Source organism: Carcharhinus amblyrhynchos, unplaced genomic scaffold, assembly GCF_965287045.1.
Source record: "Carcharhinus amblyrhynchos unplaced genomic scaffold, sCarAmb.v2.hapA chromosome_140, whole genome shotgun sequence".
In the NCBI taxonomy this organism is placed as follows: Eukaryota; Metazoa; Chordata; class Chondrichthyes; order Carcharhiniformes; family Carcharhinidae; genus Carcharhinus; species Carcharhinus amblyrhynchos.
Window position 1 is genome coordinate 170975 of NW_027649880.1, and position 24520 is coordinate 195494.

Below are 24520 nucleotides of genomic sequence, written 5' to 3' on the forward strand. Positions count from 1 at the left end.
GTGAGATTAGTTTGGGATTGATACAGGGCTGTGGGGAGAGAGCAGGGTAGTGGGATTAGTTTGGGATTGATACAGAGCTATGGGGAGAGAGCAGGGTAGTGGGATTAGTTTGGGGATTGATACAGGGCTCTGGGGAGGAGAGAGCGGGGCAGTGGGATTAGTTTGGGGATTGATACAGGGCTATGGGGAGAGAGCAGGGCAGTGGGATTAGTTTGGGGATTGATACAGGGATATATGGGGAGAAGGTGGGGCCCTGGTATTAGTGATGAAAAGATTCTGCAGCCAGTAGATTCAATCTGTGCTACACTCTCCCGTCTGAAATAGCGACAATTAATGAGACGGAGAGCTGTTCACTGTGGTTCGGGAAATGAGATCAATGTGAGAAGGCGCAGAGGGTGAGGCTGCCCTTCCCCTTTAACGGATCCTCCCACCTCACAGAGAGAGAGAGATTGAGTGCACCTCGAGGAGTCAGTGCCCCAGAGAGACAGAGCACACAGTAGGCATCAGGAAGATGTCCAGTGAGGAAGGTTATGGCTCTGCCCAGGAGAGTGACGGGCTCCTCACTCGCTTCAAGAAATTTGCTCACACCAGGAAGGGCTTGGTCTTACTGGCTGAGATGGTAAGAAGGATATAGCATAACGGAGCCGCCCTTCCCTCTTTCCCTGCTAACTCTCGGTGAAGTTGCACTGACTGCGTTGTGGATTAGGGTTGGAATAGTGATTTTTGGAGGACAGTTCCCCCCACTCTGGGGGATTGTGTGTGAACCTCTCTCTGCTGTCTCTGTGAGTTCAGTTGCTGGGCTGCATGTTTAAACAGGCATATGTAATGACACAGTGCCAGCTACTATTAATAGTCGGCACTCCCAGCTCGCCTCAAACTCAACTGGTGGCGTGTGTACAAACTGCTGCACTTCCTAACACACCCTCTCTGCTCTCTTCCTCAATATGCCCCACTCTCACACCCTCCTCAATATGCCCCACTCTCACACCCTCCTCAATATGCCCCACTCTCACACCCTCCTCAATATGCCCCACTCTCACACCCTCCTCAATATGCCCCACTCTCACACCCTCCTCAATATGCCCCACTCTCACACCCTCCTCAATATGCCCCACTCTCACACCCTCCTCAATATGCCCCACTCTCACACCCTCCTCAATATGCCCCACTCTCACACCCTCCTCAATATGCCCCACTCTCACACCCTCCTCAATATGCCCCACTCTCACACCCTCCTCAATATGCCCCACTCTCACACCCTCCTCAATATGCCCCACTCGCACACGCCCTCTCTCTCCTCACTCACACACGCCCTCTCTCTCCTCACTCACACACGCCCTCTCTCTCCCCACTCACACACCCTCTTCACACTGCACCTCAATATATCCCACTCTTCCATCCTCTCATGTACACTATACCCTCTCTCCTCTCACACACACCCTCTCCATTCTCCTCAATATATTCCACTTTTATTCCCTCTTAAGTACTCACACCCACTCTCCTCCTCACTATATCCCTCCCTCAAGCTTACTATCTTTCTCCCCCACGTCCTCGCCTGCCCTCTGTGCCCCACGTACACCCTCACTACTTCATTACTCTCACACGCTCTCCCTCACCATCTCCCCCTCACGTTCACTCTCCTCCTCACTATCTCCCACACCCTCTCTCCCCTTCTTGTACTCAGACACACCAACACTCCTCACTACCTCCCTCCCTCTCTGACTCAAACTCCCTCCCTCTCTTACTTGTGGAATCTAAAAATCCCTATTGCGCAGAAATAGGCTGATCGGCCCAATCCCTCCCAGCCCCTATCCCCGTAACCCCACGTAGTTACCCTCCCGGTCCCACTGACGCCCAATCCACATAACCCATCTTTGGACTGTGGGAAGAAACCGGAGCACCCGGAGGAAACCCACGCAGACGTGGGGAGAATGTGTAAGCTTCACACAGACTGTGATCCGAGGCCGGAATTGAGCCTGGGTCCCTGGCGCCGTGAGGCAGCAGTGCTAACCGTTCTGCCGCCTTCACTCGCTCCCCCATTCATTCAGGCACTCTCTCTCTGACTCTCTCTCTCTCTCTCTCTCTCTCCCCTGCCCCCCTCACTCTGTAACGATCACTCCCTCTTTCACTCTCTGTCCCACACCCCGTTGCTCATTCTCTGGCTTTTTCTGCTGCCAATCTCATTCTATCTCTAACTCCCTGGGATCGTTGTGACTGGCACGTATTGAGAGTTTTTTTCCTGTTTAAACAGCAATCTGAGGAATCCCTGGCTGTGCCTGGTGTTATCAGTGGGTATAACACAAACTGTTCACATCCGCCTCGCCCTCTCATCTCAATACTTAGTCTCCTTCCCCCTGCAACCTGGTTAGGTGCATTGACCTGAACAGGCGCTGGACTGTGGATATTCACAATAACTTCATTGCAGTGTGAACGTGAGCCTTACTTGTTACTAATAAATAAAAATTAAAATGCGCTCATCCCTCCCCCTTCCCCCCGCATGCTGCTGCTCCCCCACCCGCATGCTCCTTCCCCGTTCTCCCCCCCCCCCCACCACACCCACCCTCCCCTCCCACACATTCTTGACAGGGTGGTGTCGAGAGCTTCTCGAGTGTCGTTGGAGCTGCACTGATGCAGACCAGCCTACGGTGGGCAGGGTTTGGCACGTCAGGACTTTGGCAGCAAGGGACGAGAGTGCAGATGGCTGTGTGACCTGCCTGGTGCCAGGCATGGGGAGGTCAGCTCGGGGAGAGGGGCGATCCGGTTGTCGTGGTTCGGGTCGGCACTAACAACTTAGGTAAAATGGAGAAAGAGGGTCTGCCCAGAGTTTGAGGATCCAGGCTCCAAATTAAACAGCAGAACCTCCAAGGTTATAAAGAAAACTACAGCACAGGAGTAGGCCCTTTGGCCCTCCAAGTCTAGACCAACTGCACGTTATTGACAAACAGAACTCCCACTCCCCTGATGAAGGAGCAGCGCTCCGAAAGCTCGTGGCTTTTGCTACCAAATAAACCTGTCGGGCTTTAACCTGGTGTCAGGAGACTTCTTACATTTAGGAAGAACAGGGCGTTAGGCAAAAGTGGAGGGGTGGCTCTGTTAATTTATCATTGTATAAGCACTTTAGAGAGGGATAACCTTAGTTTTGGAAGCCGGGATGTGGAAGTAGTTTGGGATTCAGATTAGAAATGATCGTAGCAATAAGTCACTTGTGCTCCTGGTGTACAGGCCCCCTAATTGTAACTCCAGGGTATGAAAGAAAAGATAATAAGGTTAAATCTCACGGGATCCAGGGTGAGGTGTCTGAATGGATACAAAACTAGGATGGCTGTAGAGAGTTGTTTTTCCACACTGGAGGCCTGTGACCAGCGGTGTGCCTCAGGGATCAGTGCTGGGCCCACTGTCATTTATATTAATGATCTGGATGAGAATATAGGGGGCATGGTTCGTAAGTTTGCAGATGACACCAAGATTGGTGGCATAGTGGACAGTGAAGAAGGTTATCTCCAATTGCAGCGGGATCTTGATCAATTGGGTGGGCTGACGAATGGCTGATGGAGTTTAATTTAGACAAATGCGAGGTGATGCATTTTGGTGGATTGAACCAGGGCAGGGCTTACTCAGTTAATGGTAGGGCGTTGGGGAGAGTTACAGAACAAAGAGATCTAGGGGTACATGTTCATAGCTCCTTGAAAGTGGAATCACAGGTGGACAGAGTGGTGAAGAAGGCATTCGGCATGCTTGGTTTCATCGGTCAGAACATTGAATACAGGAGTTGGGGTATCTTGTTGAAGTTGTACAAGACATTGATAAGGCCACACTTGGAATAATGTGTCCAATTCTGGTCACCCTATTATAGAAAGGATATTATTCAACTAGAAAGAGTGCAGCAAAGATTTACTAGGATGCTACTGGGACATGATGGATTGAGTTATAAGGAGAGGCTAGATAGATTAGGACTTTCTTCTCTGGAGCGTAAGAGGCTGAGGGGTGACCTTATAGAGGTCCATAAAATAATGAGGGGCATAGACAAGGTAGATAGCCAATATCTTTTTCCCAAAAGTAGGGGAGTCTAAAACTGGAGGGCATAGGTTTAAGGTGAGAGGGGAGAGTTACAAAGGTGTCCAGAGGGGCAATTTTTTCACACAGAGGGTGGTGAGTGTCTGGAACAAGCTGCCAGAGGTAGTAGTAGAGGCGGGTACAAATTTTATCTTTTAAAAAACATCTAGACAGTTACATGGGTATGATGGGTATAGATGGATATGGGGCACATGCGGGCAATTGGGATTAGTTTAGGGGTTATAAATAAAAGGGTGGCATGGACAATTTAGGCTGAAGAGCCTGTTTCCATGCTGTAAACCTCTATGACTGTATAATGGGAGCTTGTCAGTAAGGTATGGTGGTAATCTTGAGGGATTTTAATCCATTATAGATCAGAAATATTAGATGCGGAAAGGTAACATTCATTAAGTGCTATCAGTAAGAAGTCTCACAATGCCAGGTTCAAATCCAACAGGTTTATTGGAATCACAAGCTTTCGGAAAGCTACCCCTTCATCGGGTGAGTGACTCACCTGGTGTTGTGAGACTTCTTACTGTGCCCACCCCAATCCAACAACCCCGTCTCCACGTCATTAAATGTTCTCAGAATAGGTTCTCAGAGCAGCACGTTCTAGAGCCAGTCAGGGAGAGGATAGGCTAGACTAGACCTGGAATTGTACACTGAGATAGGATCGAAAACTTCATACTGAAGACAATGCTAGGTAGCAGCAATTATAACATGATTGAATTTTACATTCAGTTTGAGGGGGAGAAGAGTGGGTCTGAGACTATGGCTGGAATGTAATGGCCATTTATGCCGGCAAGAATTTTCCATGCCACTGTCACGAATGGCGATTTGGCTGTGTGCCAAATTCTTCAGCTTGCTGTAGTGGGTGTGTGGCATGAACAGCCAGTGAGATTGTGCCCGATATTTTCAAACTTAAAGGGAATTTGGGGTGGCACAGTAGCACTGCTGCTTCACAGCTCCAGGAACCTGGATTCGATACCCGGCTCGGGTCGCTGTCTGTGTGGAGTTGGCACATTCTCCTCGTCTCTGCATGGGTTTCCTCCGGGTGCTCCGGTTTCCTCCCACAGTCCAAAGATGTGCGGGTTAGGTTGATTGGCCGAGCTAAAATTGCCCCTTAGTGTCCTGAGATGTGTAGGTTAGAGGGATTAGTGGGTAAATATGTAGGGATATGGGGGTAGTTCCTTGTTGGTGCAGACTCGATGGGCCGAATGGCCTCTTTCTGCACTGTAGGGATTCTTTGGAACAGTTAGCTGGTCCTGAAAGTCGAGCTGGCTAAAGTGAACTGGCCTACGAGGTCCAGGGAAAAGCAATAGAGGTGAAATGGAAACATTTAAGGGGATATTTCAGAATACTCAGAATATTTCGATGAGTAAGAAAAAGTCCAAGAGACACATACAGCATCCGTGGTTATTCTGAAAGATTAAAGATCGTATCAAACTTAAAGAGAAAGCACCTTGAAAGGCGGGAGGTTAGAAGATTGGACAGAAGATAAGGAACAGCAAAAAATGACTAAAAGATTGATGAGGGGGAAAGACTTAGAGTTTGAGAGAAAGATAGCTAGAGATATAAAAACAGTAAGATTTTATAAATAGTCAAAATGGAAAAGAGTTAAACAAGTTATTGTTGGTCATATAAAAATTGATTCTAGAGAATTGATAATGGTGAACAAAGAGATGCAGGTATTTCACATCTGTCGTCAATATAGAGGAGATCAGAACATCTCAGAAATAGTTGTATAATTTTTCCCTCCTTAATCTGTTAGTCATCTCCACAGAAGGCCCAACCTTTCGCCTGCTGTTGCAGCCACCGTATTTGTTTAACAGCAGGGAGAAGTTATTTAGACAGTGAACCTGCTTTGCTATTCAGTATGACCAGGGCTGATTCTCCTGTTAAATGCCTTTTGCTCACACTATCTCCACATCCTTTTTATATCATTTACATTCAGAAATCTGTCAATCGCCGCTTTGAAACACAGTCAAACAATGAGTGCTCTCAGCCCTCCGGGCTGGAGAATGGCAAAAATTCACAATTCTCTAAAAGAAATGAAAAGAAAATCTCCTTGTCTGAAAGTGGCTTCCACCTTATTTTGAAGTTGTGTCCCTATCATTGTATGGTGGAGTTCCTGGTGCAGATGGAGGAGGAGAAAGTGGGTTCCCGGACACGCGTCCTTCGTTTGAACAGAGGGGAGTACGGTAGGATGAGAGAGGAATTGGCGAATGTTGACTGGGGGAGCGCGTTGGAAGGTAGGTCTGCTGAGGAGCAGTGGAGGATCTTTAAGGAGATCTTTCTTGGTGCTCAGCAGAAATTTATTCCGATGGTTAAAAAGGACCGTAGGAGGAGAGGTAATAAGCCGTGGATAACGAAGGAGGTGAAGGAAAGTGTTAAGTTAAAAGCGGAGGCGTTTAGAGTAGCTAAGAGTAGTGGGCGAGAAGAGGATTGGGAGAGGTTTAAATGTCAACAAAGATTGACAAAGAAGTTGATAAAGAAGGGTGGGAGAAACTATGAAGCTGGGCTAGCGCTTAAGGATAGCAAGAGTTTTTATAAATATATAAAAAGGAAGAGGCTGGCTAGGGTGAACGTTGGACCCTTAGAGGATGAGAGGGGGGACTTAATAGTAGGGGATGGGGAAATGGCTGAGGTCTTGAATAACTTTTTTGTTTCGGTCTTCACGGAGGAGGACGTGAATAATTTGCCGGGTGTTAGCGATGGAAAGATGGTAGGAGTGGAGGGACTGAATGACATTATTGTTACTAGAGAGGCGGTGCTCGACAGACTGGAGGGACTGATTGTGGACAAGTCGCCAGGACCGGATGGAATGCATCCGAGGGTTCTGAAAGAAATGACGGAGGTGATAGTGGATGCCTTGGTGGTTATTTTCCAGACGTCGCTGGATTCTGGGGAAGTGCCGGAAGATTGGAAAACGGCTAATGTTACGCCATTGTTTAAGAAGGGTGGCAGGCAAAAGGCAGGGAATTATAGGCCAGTTAGTTTAACGTCTGTTGTAGGTAAAATGTTAGAATCCGTCATCAAGGAGGAAATAGCGAGGCATCTTGAGGAGAATTGCTTGATAGAGCAGACGCAGCACGGTTTCGTTAAGGGGAAGTCGTGTCTGACAAATTTATTGGAGTTCTATGAGGATGTGTCTAGGGCGGTGGATAGAGGAGAGCCGGTGGATGTGGTCTTTCTTGATTTTCAGAAGGCGTTTGACAAGGTACCTCACAAGAGGTTATTGCAGAAGGTAAGGGGGCATGGAGTTGGGGGTAGGGTGTCAGCGTGGATAGAGGATTGGTTGTCAAATAGGAGGCAGAGAGTGGGGATCAATGGGTGCTATTCGGATTGGCGGTTGGTGACTAGTGGAGTGCCCCAGGGGTCGGTGCTGGGGCCTCAGCTATTTACCATTTATATAGATGATCTGGAGGAGGGAACCGAGTGTATGGTGTTGAAATTTGCTGATGACACCAAGATTGGTGGAATGGCAAATTGCGCGGAGGGTGTGGAGAGTCTGCAGTAGGATCTAGATAGGCTGGGCGAATGGGCCAGGAACTGGCAAATGGAATTTAATGTTGGCAAGTGCAAGGTGGTCTACTTTGGTAGGAATAATGGTAGGAAGGACTATTACTTACGTGGAGAAAAACTGCAGCAGGCGACGGTGCAGAGGGACCTCGGGGTCCTTGTGCATGAGTCGCAAAAACCCAGCCTGCAGGTGCAGCAGGTGGTCAGGAAGGCAAATGGGATGCTGGCCTTCATAGCGAGGGGGATTGAATATAAAAGTAGGGAGGTCTTGCTGCAGCTGTATAGGGCATTGGTGAGGCCGCAGCTGGAGTACTGTGTGCAGTTTAGGTCGCTGCACTTACGCAAGGATATTTTGGCCTTGGAGGGAGTGCAGAGGAGGTTTACTAGGCTGATACCGGAGTTGAGGGGGTTGAGCTATGAGGAGAGGCTGAATAAACTAGGCTTGTACTCGTTAGAGTTTAGAAGAATGAGGGGAGATCTCATTGAGACGTATAAGATGATGAATGGGATGGGTAGGATAGAGGTGGAGAGACTCTTCCCGCTCAGAAAGGACAGTAGGACTAGGGGGCACAGCCTCAAGATAAAGGCGGGGGGGGGGTGGTTTAGAACGGAGTTGAGGAGGAACTTCTTCACTCAAAGGGTGGTGAATCTCTGGAATTCTCTGCCCGTTGAAGTGGTGGAGGCTGCCTCGCTAAATATTTTTAAGAAGCGGGTTGATGGGTTTTTGATAAGCGAGGGGATTAAGGGTTATGGGGAGAGGGCGGGAAAGTGGAACTGAGCCACGACAGATCAGCCATGATCTTATTGAATGGCGGGGCAGGCTCGAAGGGCTGGATGGCCTACTCCTGCTCCTATTTCTTATGTTCTTATTCTAGACTCGCCAGTCAGAGGGAGCCTGCATCGCACGGCAGCACAGTGGGTTAGCACTGCTGCTTCACAGCTCCAGGGTCCTGGGTTCGATTCCCGGTTCGGGTCACTGTCTGTGTGGAGTTTGCACATTCTCCTCATGTCTGTGTGGGTTTCCTCCGGGTGCTCCGGTTTCCTCCCACGGTCCAAAGATGTGTGGGTTAGGTTGATTGGCCGTGCTAAGAAATTGCCCCTTAGTGACCAGGGATGTGTAGATTAGAGGGATTAGTGGGTGTAATGTGTAGGGATATGGGGGTAGGGCCTGGGGTGGGATTGTGTTCAGTGCAGACTCGATGGGCTGAAGGGCCTCTTTTTGTACTATGGGGTTCTATGATTCTATGATCTACCCTGCCTATTTCTTTAAGTACTTTTAGGTTTCCGTTAGATCATCTCTCATTAAAACCATTTAATAATAGAATCCCTACAGCGCAGAAAAAGGTCATTTGGCCCAACAAATCTGCACCAACCTCTGAAAGAGCATCTTACCCAGGCTTACTCCTCTGTCCCACCCCATAACCCTGTGGATTGATCATGGCCAATCCACCTAAACCTGCACATCTTTGGACTGTGGGAACAAACTGGAGCACCTGGTGGAAACCCACGGAGCATGTACAAACTCCACACACACACAGTCACCCAAGGGCAGAATCGAACCCGGGTCCCTGGTGGTGAGAGGCAGCAATGCTAATTACTGTGCCATCATGCCACCCATTCTTTGAAACGCGAGAGATTACAGGCTCAGTTAACCCCGATCTCTCTTCACAAGACAATCCCGCTGTCCCCAGAACAAGTCTGGTGAACATTTGTTGCACTCTCTCCAAGGCAAGAACATCCTTTGGTCCTCCTAAGGGGACCTAAATTGCACACAGTACTACAGTTGCGGTCTAATCAAACTTCTGTATGATTGAAGTAATATCGCACTACTGCTGTAATCCAATCCTCTTGCAATAATGTTCCAAAAGCCTTCCTCGTAACTTGCTGTATCTGCATGCTGGCCATCAGCGATTTATAGACAAGGATGCCCAAATCCATTTACACTTTCACTTTCTTACCATTTAAGAAATACTCTGTCTACCTGCTCCTTCTATCAAAATGGATTACCCCACATGTTTCCGCAATGTATTCTGTCTACCCACGCACTAAGTCTGTCCAAACTTTCCTGCAGTCACTTTCCATCTTCCTCACAACACACATTCCCAGCTGGCTGGCTGGTAGAGTTGAGTTTTTGGTCAATGGTAACACCCACCTCCCAGGATGTTGATAGCGAGGAATTCAGCGATGGTAATGCCATTGACTGTCCGGAGGTGATGGGTCGATTCTCTCTTGTTGGAGATAGTCATCGCCTGGCACTTGTGCAGCTCGAACGTCACTTGTTAGCCCAAGCTGGACATTGTCCAGGTCTTGCTGCATTTGGACATGAACTGTTTCAGCATCTGAAGGCAAATGGGATGCTGGCCTTTATAGCGAGGGGGATAGAATATAAAAGTAGGGAGTTCTTGCTGCAACTGTACAGGGCACTGGTGAGGCTGCAGCTGGAGTACTGTGTGCAGTTTTGGTCGCCGCACTTGCGCAAGGATATGTTGGCCTTGGAGGGAGTGCAGAGGAGGTTCACTAGGCTGATACCGGAGATGAGGGGGTTGGACTATGAAGAGAGACTAAATAGACTGGGTCTGTACTCGTTGGAGTTTAGAAGGATGAGGAGGGATCTTATAGAGACATATAAGATAATGAAGGGGCTGGATAGGGTAGAGGTAGAGAGATTCTTCCCGCTTAGAAAGGACAGCAGGTCTAGAGGGCACAGCCTCAAGATAAGAGTGGGGGGGGGGGGGGGGGGCGGGCAGCTTAGATCAGAGTTGAGGAGGAACTTCTTCACTCAAAGGGTGGTGAATCTCTGGAATTCTCTGCCCGTTGAAGTGGTGGAGGCTACCTCGCTAAATATATTTAAGTCACGGGTAGATAGGTTTCTGATAGACAGGGGAATTAAGGGTTATGGGGAGAAAGCGGGAAAGTGGAACTGAGCCACGACAGATCAGCCATGATCTTATTGAATGGCGGGGCAGGCTCGAAGGGCTAGATGGCCTACTCCTGCTCCTACTTCTTATGTTCTTAAGACAGCACTTGGTAAACAGTGGCAGGATCGAACACGAGTCAGCATGGATTTACGAAAGGGAAATCATGCTCGACAACGCTACTGGAATTCTTCAGGAATGTAACTAGCAAAGTTGATGAGGGAGACCCAGTTGATGTGTTTCACTTGGACTTCAGTTGGCTTTTGACAAAGTCCCACATAAGAGAATAGCGTGCAAAATTAAAACACTTGGGATTGGGGGTAGTGTATTAAGATGGATGGAAAACTGGTTGGCAGACAGAAAACAAAAGTAGGAATAAACAAGTCTTTTTCCAAGAGGCAGACAGTGACTAGTGGGATATTGCAGGGAATCGGTGCTGGGACCCCAGCTAGTCACTATATCTATATTAGTAATTTAGATGAAGGAACTAAATGTCATGTCTCCATAATTGCAGGTGACACAAAGCTGGGTGGGAGGGTGAGCTGTGGGAAGGATGCAGTGACGCTCCAGTGGGATTTGGACAAGTTGAGTGAGTGGGCAAATCAGTGGCAGATATTAATGTGTTTCAATGTTATCCATTTTGGTAGCAAAGCAGGGAGGCAGATTACCATCTGAATGGCCATAAGTTAGAAGAGGGGAATGTACACTGAGACCTGAGTGTCCTCATATCTTTAGGTAAGCCTGCAGGTAGAGCAGGTAGTTAAAAAGGCAAATGGTATGTTCATAGTGAGAGGATTGAGGAGCAGGGATATCTGAATGCAGTTGTACAGGGCCTTGATGAGGCCACACCTGGAATATTATGTGCCATTGTGATCTCCTTTGCTGATAATAGATAGTAGAAAATTATGGCTCAGAAATGGGCCTTTTGGCCCTTCTTGTCTGTGCTGAACCATTTTTTTGTCTAGTCCCACTGACCTATAGAACCATAGAAAATTACAGCTCGGAAATAACTGTTCTCGCTCTAGGGGAGCGCAGAGAAAGCTTACCAGACTGATTGCTGGGATGGCAGGGCTGACGTATGAGGGGAGATCGAGTTGGTTAAGATTATATTTCTGAACAGGAAATAGTGCAGAAGGAGGCCATTCTGCCCATCGAGCCTGCACCGACCACAATTCCAACCAGGCCTTTTCCCCCTTAACTCGTTTATTTGCCCTGCTAATTCCCCGGACATTAAGCAGCAATTTAGCATGGCCAATCAACCTAACCCGCACGTCTTTGGAGCGTGGGAGAAAACTGGAGCACCCGGAGGAAACCCACGCAGGCACGGGGAGAATGTGCACAGGCAGTGACCCGAGGCCGGACTCGAACCTGGGTCCCTGGCGCCGTAAAGCAGCACTGCTAACCACTGTGCCACCCATTGAAACATATAAAATCCTAACAGGACTGGACAGCGTGGCTCCAGGAAGGACGTTCCTGATGGTGAACGAGGGGGGGGGGCCACAGTCTGAGGTACAGGGTACACTGTTTAGGAGAGAGATGAGAAATTTCTCCACTCAGGGAGTGGTCAGGCTGTGGAATTTGCTGCCACAGAAATAGTTGAGGCTCAAATATAAGAGTTGGAAATAGAGGGGACATAGCTTTAAATTGAGGGGTGGTAATTATAGGACGGGTATCAGAGGTAGGTTCTTTACTCAGAGGGTAGTAAGGGCGTAGAATGCCCTGCCTGCAGCAGTTGTGGGCTCGCCAACTTTAAGGGCATTCAAATGGCCAGTGGATAGGCATATGGATAACATTGGAATAGTTTAGGTTAGAGGGTCATTAGATTGGTTCCACTGGTTGGCGCAACATCGAGGGCCAAAGGGCCTGTACTGCGCTGTAATGTTCTATGTAGCTCTTTGGGCGAAGAGGGTCAGAGGATATGGGGGGAAGGCAGGACAATGTTATTGAGTTGGATGGTAAGCCATGATCATAATGAATGGTGGAGTAGGTTGGAATGGCCAATGTCTTCTTTGTTTCTCCATGTTGCGAATGTTGCTGCACATTGAGCAGTTATCCCACTTACTAATCACATTCACCCTTCACCATTGTTACTGAGCCCCAGGCATTCCGACCCGGCTTACTAACTTCAGGAATTGTGAATCCCCCACACGTGAATCCTGAAGCTTGTTCTCAGATACCTGAACCCAGCCTTGGCCTTTCGACTGGGGAGTGAGCTGGGGAATTGGGTTACAAACAGAGTGATCAAAATCCCCCAGAGAGTTTGGCACGTGAGAGAGCAGACGCTGGTTTATATTCACACAGTCCCCCTGGGGAACGACTGACTGGAGTCACTGCCGGCTGACACACAGATTGGCTTCCAGTCGGAGAATTGTGTGTTTCAGCTCCCACTGCAGCTATTAGAGAACCATCAGTAAGGCTCAACTCTCCATCCGAGCACAGTGCGGCACTCCCTCAGCACTGCGGGAGGGTCAGTGCCGAGGGAGCGCCGCACTGTAGGAGGGTCAGTGCTGAGGGAGCGCCGCACTGTGGGAGGGTCAGTGCTGAGGGAGCGCCGCACTGTGGGAGGGTCAGTGCTGAGGGAGCGCCGCACTGTGGGAGGGTCAGTGCTGAGGGAGCGCCGCACTGTAGGAGGGTCAGTGCTGAAGGAGCGCCGCACTGTGGGAGGGTCGGTGCTGAGGGAGCGCTGCACTGTGGGAGGGTCGGTGCCGAGGGAGCGTCGCACTGTGGGAGGGTCAGTGCTGAGGGAGCGCCGCACTGTGAGAGGGTCAGTGCTGAGGGAGCGCCGCACTGTGGGAGGGTCAGTGCTGAGGGAGCGCCGCACTGTGGGAGGGTCAGTGCTGAGGGAGCACCGCACTGTGGGAGGGTCAGTGCTGAGGGAGCGCCATACTGTGGGAGGGTCAATGCTGAGGGGGCGCTGCACTGTGGGAGGGTCAGTGCTGAGGGAGCGCCGCACTGTGGGAGGGTCAGTGCTGAGGGAGCGCCGCACTGTGGGAGGGTCAGTGCTGAGGGAGCGCCGCACTGTGGGAGGGTCAGTGCTGAGGGAGCGCCGCACTGTGGGAGGGTCAATGCTGAGGGAGCTCTGCACTATTAGAGAGTCAGTGTTGAGGATGTGCTGCATTGTTAGAGGGTCAGTGTTGAGGAAACATTGCTATTCTGTAGGGTCCATCTTTAGTCCAACATAGCTTGTGCTGTTCAGGATGCTGTTTGTAACGTTTTGTCTCTCTGACCCTCACAAGGGCTCCTCCCCTTCCCACACCCTCACTTTATTTTCTACAATTCTTTCTCTTCGGATAATTCTGTTATTAGTTCAAATTTGCAGTTGATTCTCACTCTAATGCCATGCTTCCCCATGGCTTAAAAACTCGCTGCGTTTCAATGTTTTACCAGTTAATGTGAATCATCTTTACTCTGCCTCTCAGTTTTGTTACTCAGAGTTTCTCAGTCCGGCCCCCCCGTGATATTGAATACCTCTGTCAAATCTCTCAACTTTCATTTCCAATTTCCAACCTCCAATCTATCTTCCCCATCAAAATTCCTCATCCCTGGAACGATTCTCGTGAATCCTTTTTGTGCTCTTTCCAATGCATTCACATCGTGTATCTTGCAAGCTTCATTTAACCTGTTCTGCCCAATTTATCGAACGATGCACGTACAGATGTCTCACTTGCCGTTATAGCCCTGTCTTTCATCTTGCCTCTTTTTAATTGAAATATACCACCTCACATTCCTCCACATCTGCCACCTGTCTGCCCACCTCACCAGCTTGAAGTTCTTTTGGCGTTCTGTGCTATCCTCCCACAACACTCCAGAACTCTAGTCCAATGTGACTCTTCTTCAGAATGTTTGCTCAGAATTTTCTCTCCGGAGGCGCTGGCAAACTTGTCGAGTTTTCCAGCTTTGTGTTTTGATTTCGGATTCCCAGCAGCCACCGTATTTTGCATTCATTGTCCTTGGGAAATCCCAACACTGGTTTCCCTTCGGCAATCCACATTTTTCTGAGCGACTTTCTCAATTTCTTCCCTGAATTACTGTTTCTAGAGGCTTTCCTCATTGCTGCGGTTTGCTCGGCTTATGTTTGGCCCAGTGTTTGAACAACGGTGTCGCATTCACCCTCTGGCACAGCCTCATGAGTCTATGGAAGATTGAAAAATGTGCCTCTGTAACTTGCACCCTCAACCTCATGCTTGGATGCATCTCATCCAGTCCTACTAACTTATTAACTCAACCTACAGCCAACCTTGCCTGAATCCTCATTTTGAGCATGTCCAATGCTGGAATTTTCCATTTCTTTCACTGTGACTTGGCCAACAATTATATATGTGGCATTTGTACATCAGTTCTTTCCCCCATCTCCTTGCATAAACCCCTTTCTCTAATCAGCCCCCCTCCCTTCCTGTTCCCACCCTTTCCCTATTGATAGAAGACTTGGGGATTCCCTTTTATGTTCACTGCCAGCCTCTTCTCATACTCTCTCTTGGCTTCTCTTTTCCCTTGCCCTTTCTGTGCTCTGTCAATGGTCTTTGGTTGTATTATAGTTGACATCTGTCACACTCTATCCTCTTCACCTTGAGCTCTATCTGTTCTATCACCTAGAGAGTTCTGGGTTTGTTCGCCCTACATTTCCCCTCCATAGGTGTTGAGTGGAGAATTTCTTGTTTTCTGAACTGTGACAGTAAAACCTAACAAAATTTACAATTAGCTTTTATTATCGCAAAACTGCATGCAGTATATGGCAGAATCTTGGAAACAGAGAGCAGTCCATACAAACTGCTGATTCTATCCGAAGACCATGCCAACTACAAGAATCAATAGTCATACCTTTTTCTTATCAGCTTACATGACTTCAGGAATTCAATTAGTAATACAAGCAGTAATACATCATTAATTGTATTATGATCCAGTGACCTCCGATACCCCCCTGTCTCATCAATAAAATCATTATCTTGTCCTTTGAAGGAACAGAAAGGTTCTGTGATCTCTGACCATGTCTTGTTTTCTTATGTAATAGAAGGTTCTGTGACTCTGACCTTATCTTATTTTGTGTATGTAGCCCCAGGCTATGTGCAGTCAACCTTATCAAGGCAGACAGAGGTCAGGCATTTGGCCTTCCCTGGTTTTATTCATGCCTTGGGTTATGCAGAGTCAGTTTTCCTTTGTACCAAATACTTGACCAATTTTCCCATCATGCCACTACTTCATTCGTACAATATCACATAGGAGTATAACTTGAATGTACTGAACTAGCTCCTGTTTGGAGGCCGTCCGTTGCTTCCGTTACGCTCTTGCCCTCTGATCTATCCAGGTCGGCCCTGTTTCCATTGGTTGAGTTTGGAGTGCTCTCTCTCCATCTCGCTTATAATTCTTTCCACTTTAGTGTGCTACTTGTCTTCTTTGATGGTGTAGGTGAGACCCTTTGATTTGATTTATTATTGTCACATGTATTGGTGTGCAGTGAAAAGTATTGTTTCTTGCGCACTATACAGCCAAAGCATGCTGTTCATAGAGAAGGAAAGGAGAGAGTGCAGAATGTAGTGTTACAGTCATAGCTAGGGTGTAGAGAAAGATCAACTTAATGCGAGGTTGGCCCATTCGAAAGTCTGACAGCAGCAGGGAAGAAGCTGTTCTTGAGTCGGTTGGTATGTAACCTCAGATTTTTGTATCTTTTTCCCGATGGAAGAAGGTGGAAAAGAGAACCAGGGTGCGTGGGATCCCTAACTATGCTGGCTGCTTTCCTGAGGCAGCGGGAAGTGTAGACAGAGTCAATGGATGGGAGGCTGGGTTTTATCCCAAGACACTCCCTCTACTTGTCTCAGGTAGGTAGCCTCGGGAGCTAATATTTAGTTCAGAGCCAACATTCACTTTACACCAAATTTTAATCATTTTTTTTAAATCGGAAATTGTTCAGGAGAGATGTTAGGAAACACTTCTTCACATAAATGGTGGAAGAGGTTTAGAACTCTTCCACAAACAGCAACTGGGTTAGTTTCTGTATTTAATCCTAAAATAGATTTTTTTTGTTAAGCAAAGGTATTACAGGATGTGGGCCAAAGGCAGGTACGTGGAGGTTGGCCACAGATCAGCCATGATCTCATTGAATGGCGGAATAGGCTGAACGGCCTACTCCAGTTACTACACAACTGCTCCAATTGAATATAATGCTTTATTCACCTGGCCAGCCTCTGATTTAATGTTTAATCCAGTTCGGAATTTTAAACATTTTCCATCTCTCCACATTGGGCTGGGAATTTGGAATTCGTAGTTGCTTTAGCGTCAAGGGAGGCCATTTGGCCCATTGAGTCTGCACTGACAACAATCCCAGCCCGCCCTATCCCCCTGACACTAAGGGGCAATTTAACATGGCCCGTCGACCTAATCTTTGGTCTGTTGGGGGGGGAAACCGGAGTACCCAGAGGAAACCCACGCAGACACGGGGAGAATGTGCAGACTCCGCACAGACAGTGACCTGGGCTGATGTCACGATGTCTTTTTCTTTAAAAACCTCTGCTGCAGTCAGTGGAGTTTTCTCAAGCTATCTTTACAGTGCAGGACTCGGCCATTTGGCCCATCGACACTGGGCCAGCACTCTGAAAGAGCATTCTATCTAACCCCACTCCCCTGCCTGGTCTCCGATGGGAATCCAATCCCCTTTTGAGTAGCTCGTTCGTTCATTCCAGACGCTAATCTCCTCCGGATCCTCACTTTTACCCCCTTTGCCCATTGCTTCAAACCTGTGCCCTCTAGTTCTTGATGTTCTCTCGAGCGGGAACGGTTTCTCACTATTTACCCTCTTCGTTCTCTTCAGGACCAGCAGGTCTCCTCTGAGCCTTCGTTTCTCCGAGGAAAACAACCCCCACTCCTACTTATGAATTAATAAACCCATTTTTCAATGAGATTATGAACTGATTACCTGCTGCGGTGGCTGAACCTTTTAATGTGAGGAGCAGGAGTTGGCCATCTAGCCCCTCGAGCCTGCCCCGCCATTCAATAAGATCATGGCTGATCTGATAGTGGGTTCAGTTCCACTTACCTGCCTGCTCCCCATAACCCTTAATTCCCTTATTGGTTAAAAATCTATCTATCTGTGGCTCACACACACTTAACGAGGTAGCCTCCACTGCTTCATTGGGTAGAGAATTTCCAAAGATTCACTACCCTCTGGGAGAAGAAGTTCCTCCTGAACTCTGATCTGAATTGACTTCCCCTGTATTTTGAGGCTGCGCCCTCTAGTTCTTGTTTCCACCGTAAGTGGAAATAACCTCGCTGTTTCTCCCCTGTCTAGCCCCTTCATTATCTTATAAGACCTCCCCTCAACTTTCTAAACCCCAATGAGTTTAGGAATGTTGGTAAATATTCTAGAATAGTTCAAGGTGGCACAGTGGTTAGCACTGCTGCCTCACTGTGCCCAGGACCCGCATTCGATTCTGGCCTCGAGTGTCTCTGGGGAGTTTGCATGTTCTCCCCATGTCTGCGTGGGTTTCCTCCCACAGTCCAAAGATGTGCGGGTGAGGTGGATTGGCCATGGTAAATTTCTCCTTAGTGTCCAAGATGTGCAGGTTGGACGGATAGGCCATTCTGAATTGCCCCCACGGTGAGCAAAGATTTGCAGGTTCGGCGAATGGTATTTGCACGGGGTTACGGGGGTAGGCAGTGGGCCTGGGTAGGATGTTCTTTTGGAGAGCTGGCATAGATTCGATGACTGAATGGCCTCCTTCTACACTGTAGGGAATTCACTGATTATAAGGAATTGTGAATAAGCTCTGGGTGAATTCCTGATGCTGGGAAACAGTTTTAAAGCAGCCAGTTTCTTTCTTTCAATCCTTACCTTGCCGTTGTCACATAGTGTCGAAGGAGGCCATTTGGCCCATTGAGCCTGCACTGCCACCAATCCCATCCCGCCTTATCCCCCTAACTCCACAAATTTATCCTAGCTATCCCCCTGACACTAAGGAGCAATTTAGCACGGCCCATCGACCTAATCCGCACATCTCTGGTCTGTGGGAAGAAACCGGAGTACCCAGAGGGAACCCACGCGGACACGGGGAGAATGTGCAGACTCCGCACAGACAGTGACCTGAGCTGATGTCGGACCTAACCCACACATCTTCATACATCTGAAGGCTTTGAGCCTTTTTTTTGTTGCTGGGTCCTTTGACTCTGCTGCTGGTTGGGACTTTCCATGGGCCACCGTGTGTGGTACTGGAGCCCTTAGTGCACAGAACGGTTGATATTTCTGTCTGCCTCTCAACCTCCTGTTCTCACATGGAGCTCTTCGACAGTTTTTGTGTTCAGGTCAGACATGTAAAGTTTTTATTTTTGAAGATTTTGAGGTCCTTTGCCACCGCCGCCGCCACCACCTTTTATAAGATCCAACCTCTGAGAAATTTGGCTTGGGGCTGATTAAGGAACAATTGCAGAGACAGAGAAGTGTTTGAACAAGAACTGGTTTATTGAAAGAACGGATGATTTACAAGAATGGGATGTGACAAAACTTAAACAATGAGCTGTCTCCTGCTTGACTCTATGTCATTGTGAGTCCAAGATCGTTATGTGGGACACACTGTTCTCCAATCTCGCATATTAACCCGCTGGCGAAAATGCTGGCGAACCTCAGCAGGTCTGGCAGCATCAGTACGGAGAGAAAAGAGCTGATGTTTCGAGCCCAGGTGGCCCTTTGTCAACGGGGGGGGGGGGCAGCACGGCACGGTAGCACAGTGGTTCGCACTGCTGCTTCACAGCTCCAGGGTCCTGGGTTCAATTCCTGGCTTGGGCCACTGTCTGTGTGGAGTTTGCACATTCTCCCTGTGTCTGCGCGGGTTTCCTCCCACAGTCCAAAGATGTGCGGGTTAGGTTGATTGGCCGTGCTAAGAAATTGCCCCTTAGTGTCCGGGGATGCGTAGGTTAGAGGGATTAGTGGGGATAATATGTAGGGATGGGGGGGCGGGATTGTGTTTGGTGCAGACTTGATGGGCCGAATGGCCTCTTTCTGCACTGTAGAGTTCTATGATTCTAACAGTGAACGGCCAAATACTAAAGCAGCCTAACACTGACGAGGCAGTTCGACACTGCCCAGGCCCACACATCAGTGCCAGCCCCTTAACCGGAGCTCACACCTTCAAGTACTTTGAATGTGAGAACAGAGGCAGATTGCCCAAGTTTACGTTTTAATGAGATGATGTGGCAAGGTTGCAGGAGGTCAGTCAGAGTTCGAGAGGCAGCGAATGGAAGGTAACCAAAAAAAAACTAAACCCTGGGCCAGTTGGAAATTGAAATGTGGAAGGAAGAAAAAGAGGCAGATCAAATACCTGCGACTTATCGACTGGTTTCAGTTGATGGAAAGGTGACTGAGAGAAAGGGCATTGTCACTGCTTCTCCCTCAGCACCGACCCTCCCACAGTGCGGCGCTCCCTCAGCACTGACCCTCCCACAGTGCGGCGCTCCCTCAGCACTGACCCTCCCGCAGTGCGGCGCTCCCTCAGCACTGACCCTCCCGCAGTGCGGCGCTCCCTCAGCACCGACCCTCCCGCAGTGCGGCACTCCCTCAGCGCTGACCCTATCACAGTGCGGCGCTCCCTCAGCACCGACCCTCCCGCAGTGCGGCGCTCCCTCAGCACCGACCCTCCCGCAGTGCGGCGCTCCCTCAGCACCGACCCTCCCGCAGTGCGGCGCTCCCTCAGCGCTGACCCTATCACAGTGCGGCGCTCCCTCAGCGCTGACCCTATCACAGTGCGGCGCTCCCTCAGCACCGACCCTCCCGCAGTGCGGCGCTCCCTCAGCACCGACCCTCCCGCAGTGCGGCGCTCCCTCAGCGCTGACCCTATCACAGTGCGGCGCTCCCTCAGCGCTGACCCTATCACAGTGCGGCGCTCCCTCAGCACCGACCCTCCCGCAGTGCGGCGCTCCCTCAGCACCGACCCTCCCGCAGTGCGGCGCTCCCTCAGCACCGACCCTCCCGCAGTGCGGCGCTCCCTCAGCGCTGACCCTATCACAGTGCGGCGCTCCCTCAGCACCGACCCTCCCGCAGTGCGGCGCTCCCTCAGCACCGACCCTCCCGCAGTGCGGCGCTCCCTCAGCACCGACCCTCCCGCAGTGCGGCGCTCCCTCAGCACCGACCCTCCCGCAGTGCGGCGCTCCCTCAGCACCGACCCTCCCGCAGTGCGGCGCTCCCTCAGCACCGACCCTCCCGCAGTGCGGCGCTCCCTCAGCACCGACCCTCCCGCAGTGCGGCGCTCCCTCAGCACCGACCCTCCCACAGTGCGGCGCTCCCTCAGCACTGACCCTCCCGCAGTGCGGTGCTCCCTCAGCACTGACCCTCCCACAGTGCGGCGCTCCCTCAGCACTGACCCTCCCGCAGTGCGGCGCTCCCTCAGCACTGACCCTCCCGCAGGCAGAGACAGAGAAGTGTTTGAACAAGAACTGGTTTATTGAAAGAACGGATGATTTACAAGAATGGGATGTGACAAAACTTAAACAATGAGCTGTCTCCTGCTTGACTCTATGTCATTGTGAGTCCGAGATCGTTATGTGGGACACACTGTTCTCCAATCTCGCATATTAACCCGCTGGCGAAAATGCTGGCGAACCTCAGCAGGTCTGGTAGCATCAGTACGGAGAGGAAAGAGCTGATGTTTCGAGCCCAGGTGGCCCTTTGTCAACAGGGGGGGGCGGCACGGTAGCACAGTGGTTAGCACTGCTGCTTCACAGCTCCAGGGTCCTGGGTTCGATTCCTGGCTTGGGTCACTGTCTGTGTGGAGTTTGCACATTCTCCCCGTGTCTGTGTGGGTTTCCTCCGGGTGCTCCCTCAGCGCCGACCCCCCCGACAGTGCGGCGCTCCCTCGGCGCCAACCCCCCCGACAGTGTGGCGCTCTCATTCTGCTCTGTTGTTGACTATAAGTTTGAGGCCTAATATTGGTCTGTGTCTTTGTGGGAAACTAACCAGAGCTTCATGGAAACTCAGTAAAAGGCAGTTGTCTGAGCTGTGGTTTCCATGTGGCAGGAATCCAGCTGCAGTGATGGGTGAATGTGATGGGCAGGTCTGTGTGCCCGCAGTGGGCAGCAGTGTGAGGGGCAGCGTTGCTGTGTTTGGTGCAGGCTGGGGTAACGGGGCATTTGGTGGGTGAGGAGGCTGTTGCGGACCTGGTATCTCCAGTGTTGACAACCTCATGGTTCATTTACTGCCTTCAACATCCGGAGTCTCTGGTTTGTCACGCCTCAGGGAGCTGGAGATCAGGCAAGAGAAACAGGAAATGCCTCTCCGGAACTCGTGATCAGGTGATGGTGAAAGAGTTAGGAGACCTGTGGAGGTTCCCGGAGAGAAATGAATGAAATAGGATCTGTAACAGAGATAAACAATGCACAAAACATCTCCATATCTGGAATGTGCCCTTCCCAGGGGTCAGATTACAGTTCATATGCTGAGAGATTGTCTTGGGGGGAACCAGTGCCTATCAGTTCAAATCTCCAGACAGCGCTTCAGGAATGTGCTCTTATTTATATAAAGAAAAGTAATATCGAATAGGCAGTAGTCTATGCACAGCAAGATCCCGGAGAGTACAGTCAAGGGGCTTTCTGTAGAACCATCAAACCCTACAGTGCAGAAAGAGGCCCTTCAGCCCATTGAGTCTGCACCGAACACAATCCCACCCAGGCCCTATCCCCATATCCCTACATATTAAACCCACTAATCCCTCTAACCTACACATCCCTGGACACTAAGGGGCAATTTCTTAGCATGGCCAATCAACCTAACCCGCACATCTTTGGACCTGGGAAGGAACCGGAGTACCCGGAGGAAACCCACGCAGACACGAGGAGAATGTGCAAACTCCACATAGACAGTGACCCAAGCCGGGAATCAAACCCAGGTCCCTGGAGCTGTGAAGCAGCAGTGCTAACCACTGTGCTACCGGCCGCCCTGTTATGGTCTCATTTGATAAAATGTGATACCCGACAGTGCCGCGCTCCCTCAGCACTGACCCTCCCCCGCAGTGCGGCGCTCCCTCAGCACTGACCCTCCCACAGTGCAGCGCTCCCTCAGCACCGACCCTCCCACAGTGCGGCGCTCCCTCGGCACTGACCCTCCCACAGTGCGGCGCTCCCTCGGCACTGACCCCCCCGCAGTGCGGCGCTCCCTCAGCACTGACCCTCCCACAGTGCGGCGCTCCCTCGGCACTGACCCTCCCGCAGTGCGGCGCTCCCTCAGCACTGACCCTCCCACAGTGCGGCGCTCCCTCGGCACTGACCCTCCCGCAGTGCGGCGCTCCCTCAGCACTGACCCTCCCACAGTGCGGCGCTCCCTCAGCACTGACCCTCCCACAGTGCGGCGCTCCCTCAGCACTGACCCTCCCACAGTGCGGCGCTCCCTCAGCACTGACCCTCCCACAGTGCGGCGCTCCCTCAGCACTGACCCTCCCACAGTGCGGCGCTCCCTCAGCACTGACCCCTCCCACAGTGCGGCGCTCCCTCAGCACTGACCCCTCCCACAGTGCGGCGCTCCCTCAGCACTGACCCTCCCACAGTGCGGCGCTCCCTCAGCACTGACCCTCCCACAGTGCGGCGCTCCCTCAGTGCTGACCCTATGACACTGCGGCATTCCTGCAGTATTACCAAAAAGATTTGGAGAAAGGGAGCGAGAGATTCAGAGGGTGTTAGAGGCAGAGATGAGGAGAGGGAGAGCGAAAGAGTCGAGGGAAACAGAGAGAGGTAGCCAGAGAGGGGGTCTGAGGGAGAGAAGGGCAGAGGGGAGGGACCGAGGGAGAGCTGGAGATGTGGAGGGAGAGGGAATGTCAGAAAGTGATTGGAGTGAATGCTGTCTGCCAGCCAGGAGGCCCTGACAGGGGATTCCATGGGCATTGAGCCAAAAACTGTTGAGTGTTCCTGGGCCCACAGCCAACACATCCAAGCAACAAGTGCTAGGCCCTGTAACAGCTCTGCACTTCCTCCATGCACCCCCCCCAACTTCTCTCAGCCCCACCTCTGCCCCATCCTCCAGCCTCCCCTCCACACATTCCCCCCCCCGGAACCCTATCCAACCCTGCATCCCTCATCTGTCACTGCCCCCTCCATCTCCTCCCGCCACCCCCCTTCCCTTTCCCTTCCCCCAAACCACCCCCCCCCCTCCGCACCCCCTCCGCAACCCTCTCTCTCAGTTCCCCGCTCTGGGTTTGCCTGCACAGCTCCAGACCTGCCTGCTTCCCTCTCCCCCAACACCCACCCCCCGCCCAACTCCCCCTTATCTGTGGGGCGGCACGGTGGTTAGCACCGCTGCCTCACAGCGCCGGGGACCCGGGTTCGATTCCCGGCTTGGGGTCACTGTCTGTGTGGAGTTTGCACATTCTCCCCGTGTCTGCGTGGGTTTCCTCCCAGAGTCCGAGAGACATGCTGGTTAGGCGGATTGACCCAAACAAGTGCCAAAGTGTGGCAACTAGGGGATTTTCATCATAACCTCATTGCAGTGTTAATGTCAGCCAACTTGTGACGAATAAATAAACTATAACTTTTGCTTTATTTTGTGTTAAAGAAGTAGGCATATTGCGATGGGATCTCTCGCTGACTGTGTTACAGTGGGTGACTGTACTCAATCTGTGCCTTTCCCAGCTGCTATGTTTACCTCACTATTTCGGTGCAATGAGTTATTTGGCTTACACCCAGTACCCAGTGGAGTTGGGACTGCGATATTAATGGGCTATTTGTTTCAGACTGTTGTGTGTGTGCCAACTCCACTCCCCAACCAAAGCTGGCAACCTCGAGAGAGAGAGACACAGTGCGCGCACCATGTTTCCAGGAGAGATAGCTACTCCCTCTCCCTTTTCCCAATTCAGTCTTGCTCTCTCACTTTCTGATACACTCTCTATCGCGCTCTCTCTCTCTCTCAATCTTTTTGCCTCTCTCTCTGTATCCGCAGCACGGTGTCACAGTGCCAGGTTCAATTCCTGGCTTGGGTAACTGTCTGCACAGAGTCTGCATGTTCTCCCCGTGTCTGTGTGGGCTGCCTGTGGGTGCTCCGGTTTTCTCCCACAGTCCAGAAGACGTAC

At 50.6% G+C, this 24520-nt stretch overlaps 1 protein-coding gene across 1 annotated transcript in view; it reads left to right on the forward strand.

Annotated features, from left to right (window-relative positions):
• The first annotated feature begins 439 nt into the window (after window positions 1–439).
• LOC145338690 (proteolipid protein 2-like) overlaps window positions 440–24520 on the forward strand; it is a 42893-nt gene continuing 18812 nt past the window's right edge. Inside the window, exon 1 of the mRNA XM_080183087.1 lies at window positions 440–619. Within this exon, the coding sequence (XP_080039213.1) occupies window positions 512–619 (108 nt within the window). The 5' untranslated portion in view covers window positions 440–511. The remainder of the gene's footprint in view (window positions 620–24520) is intronic.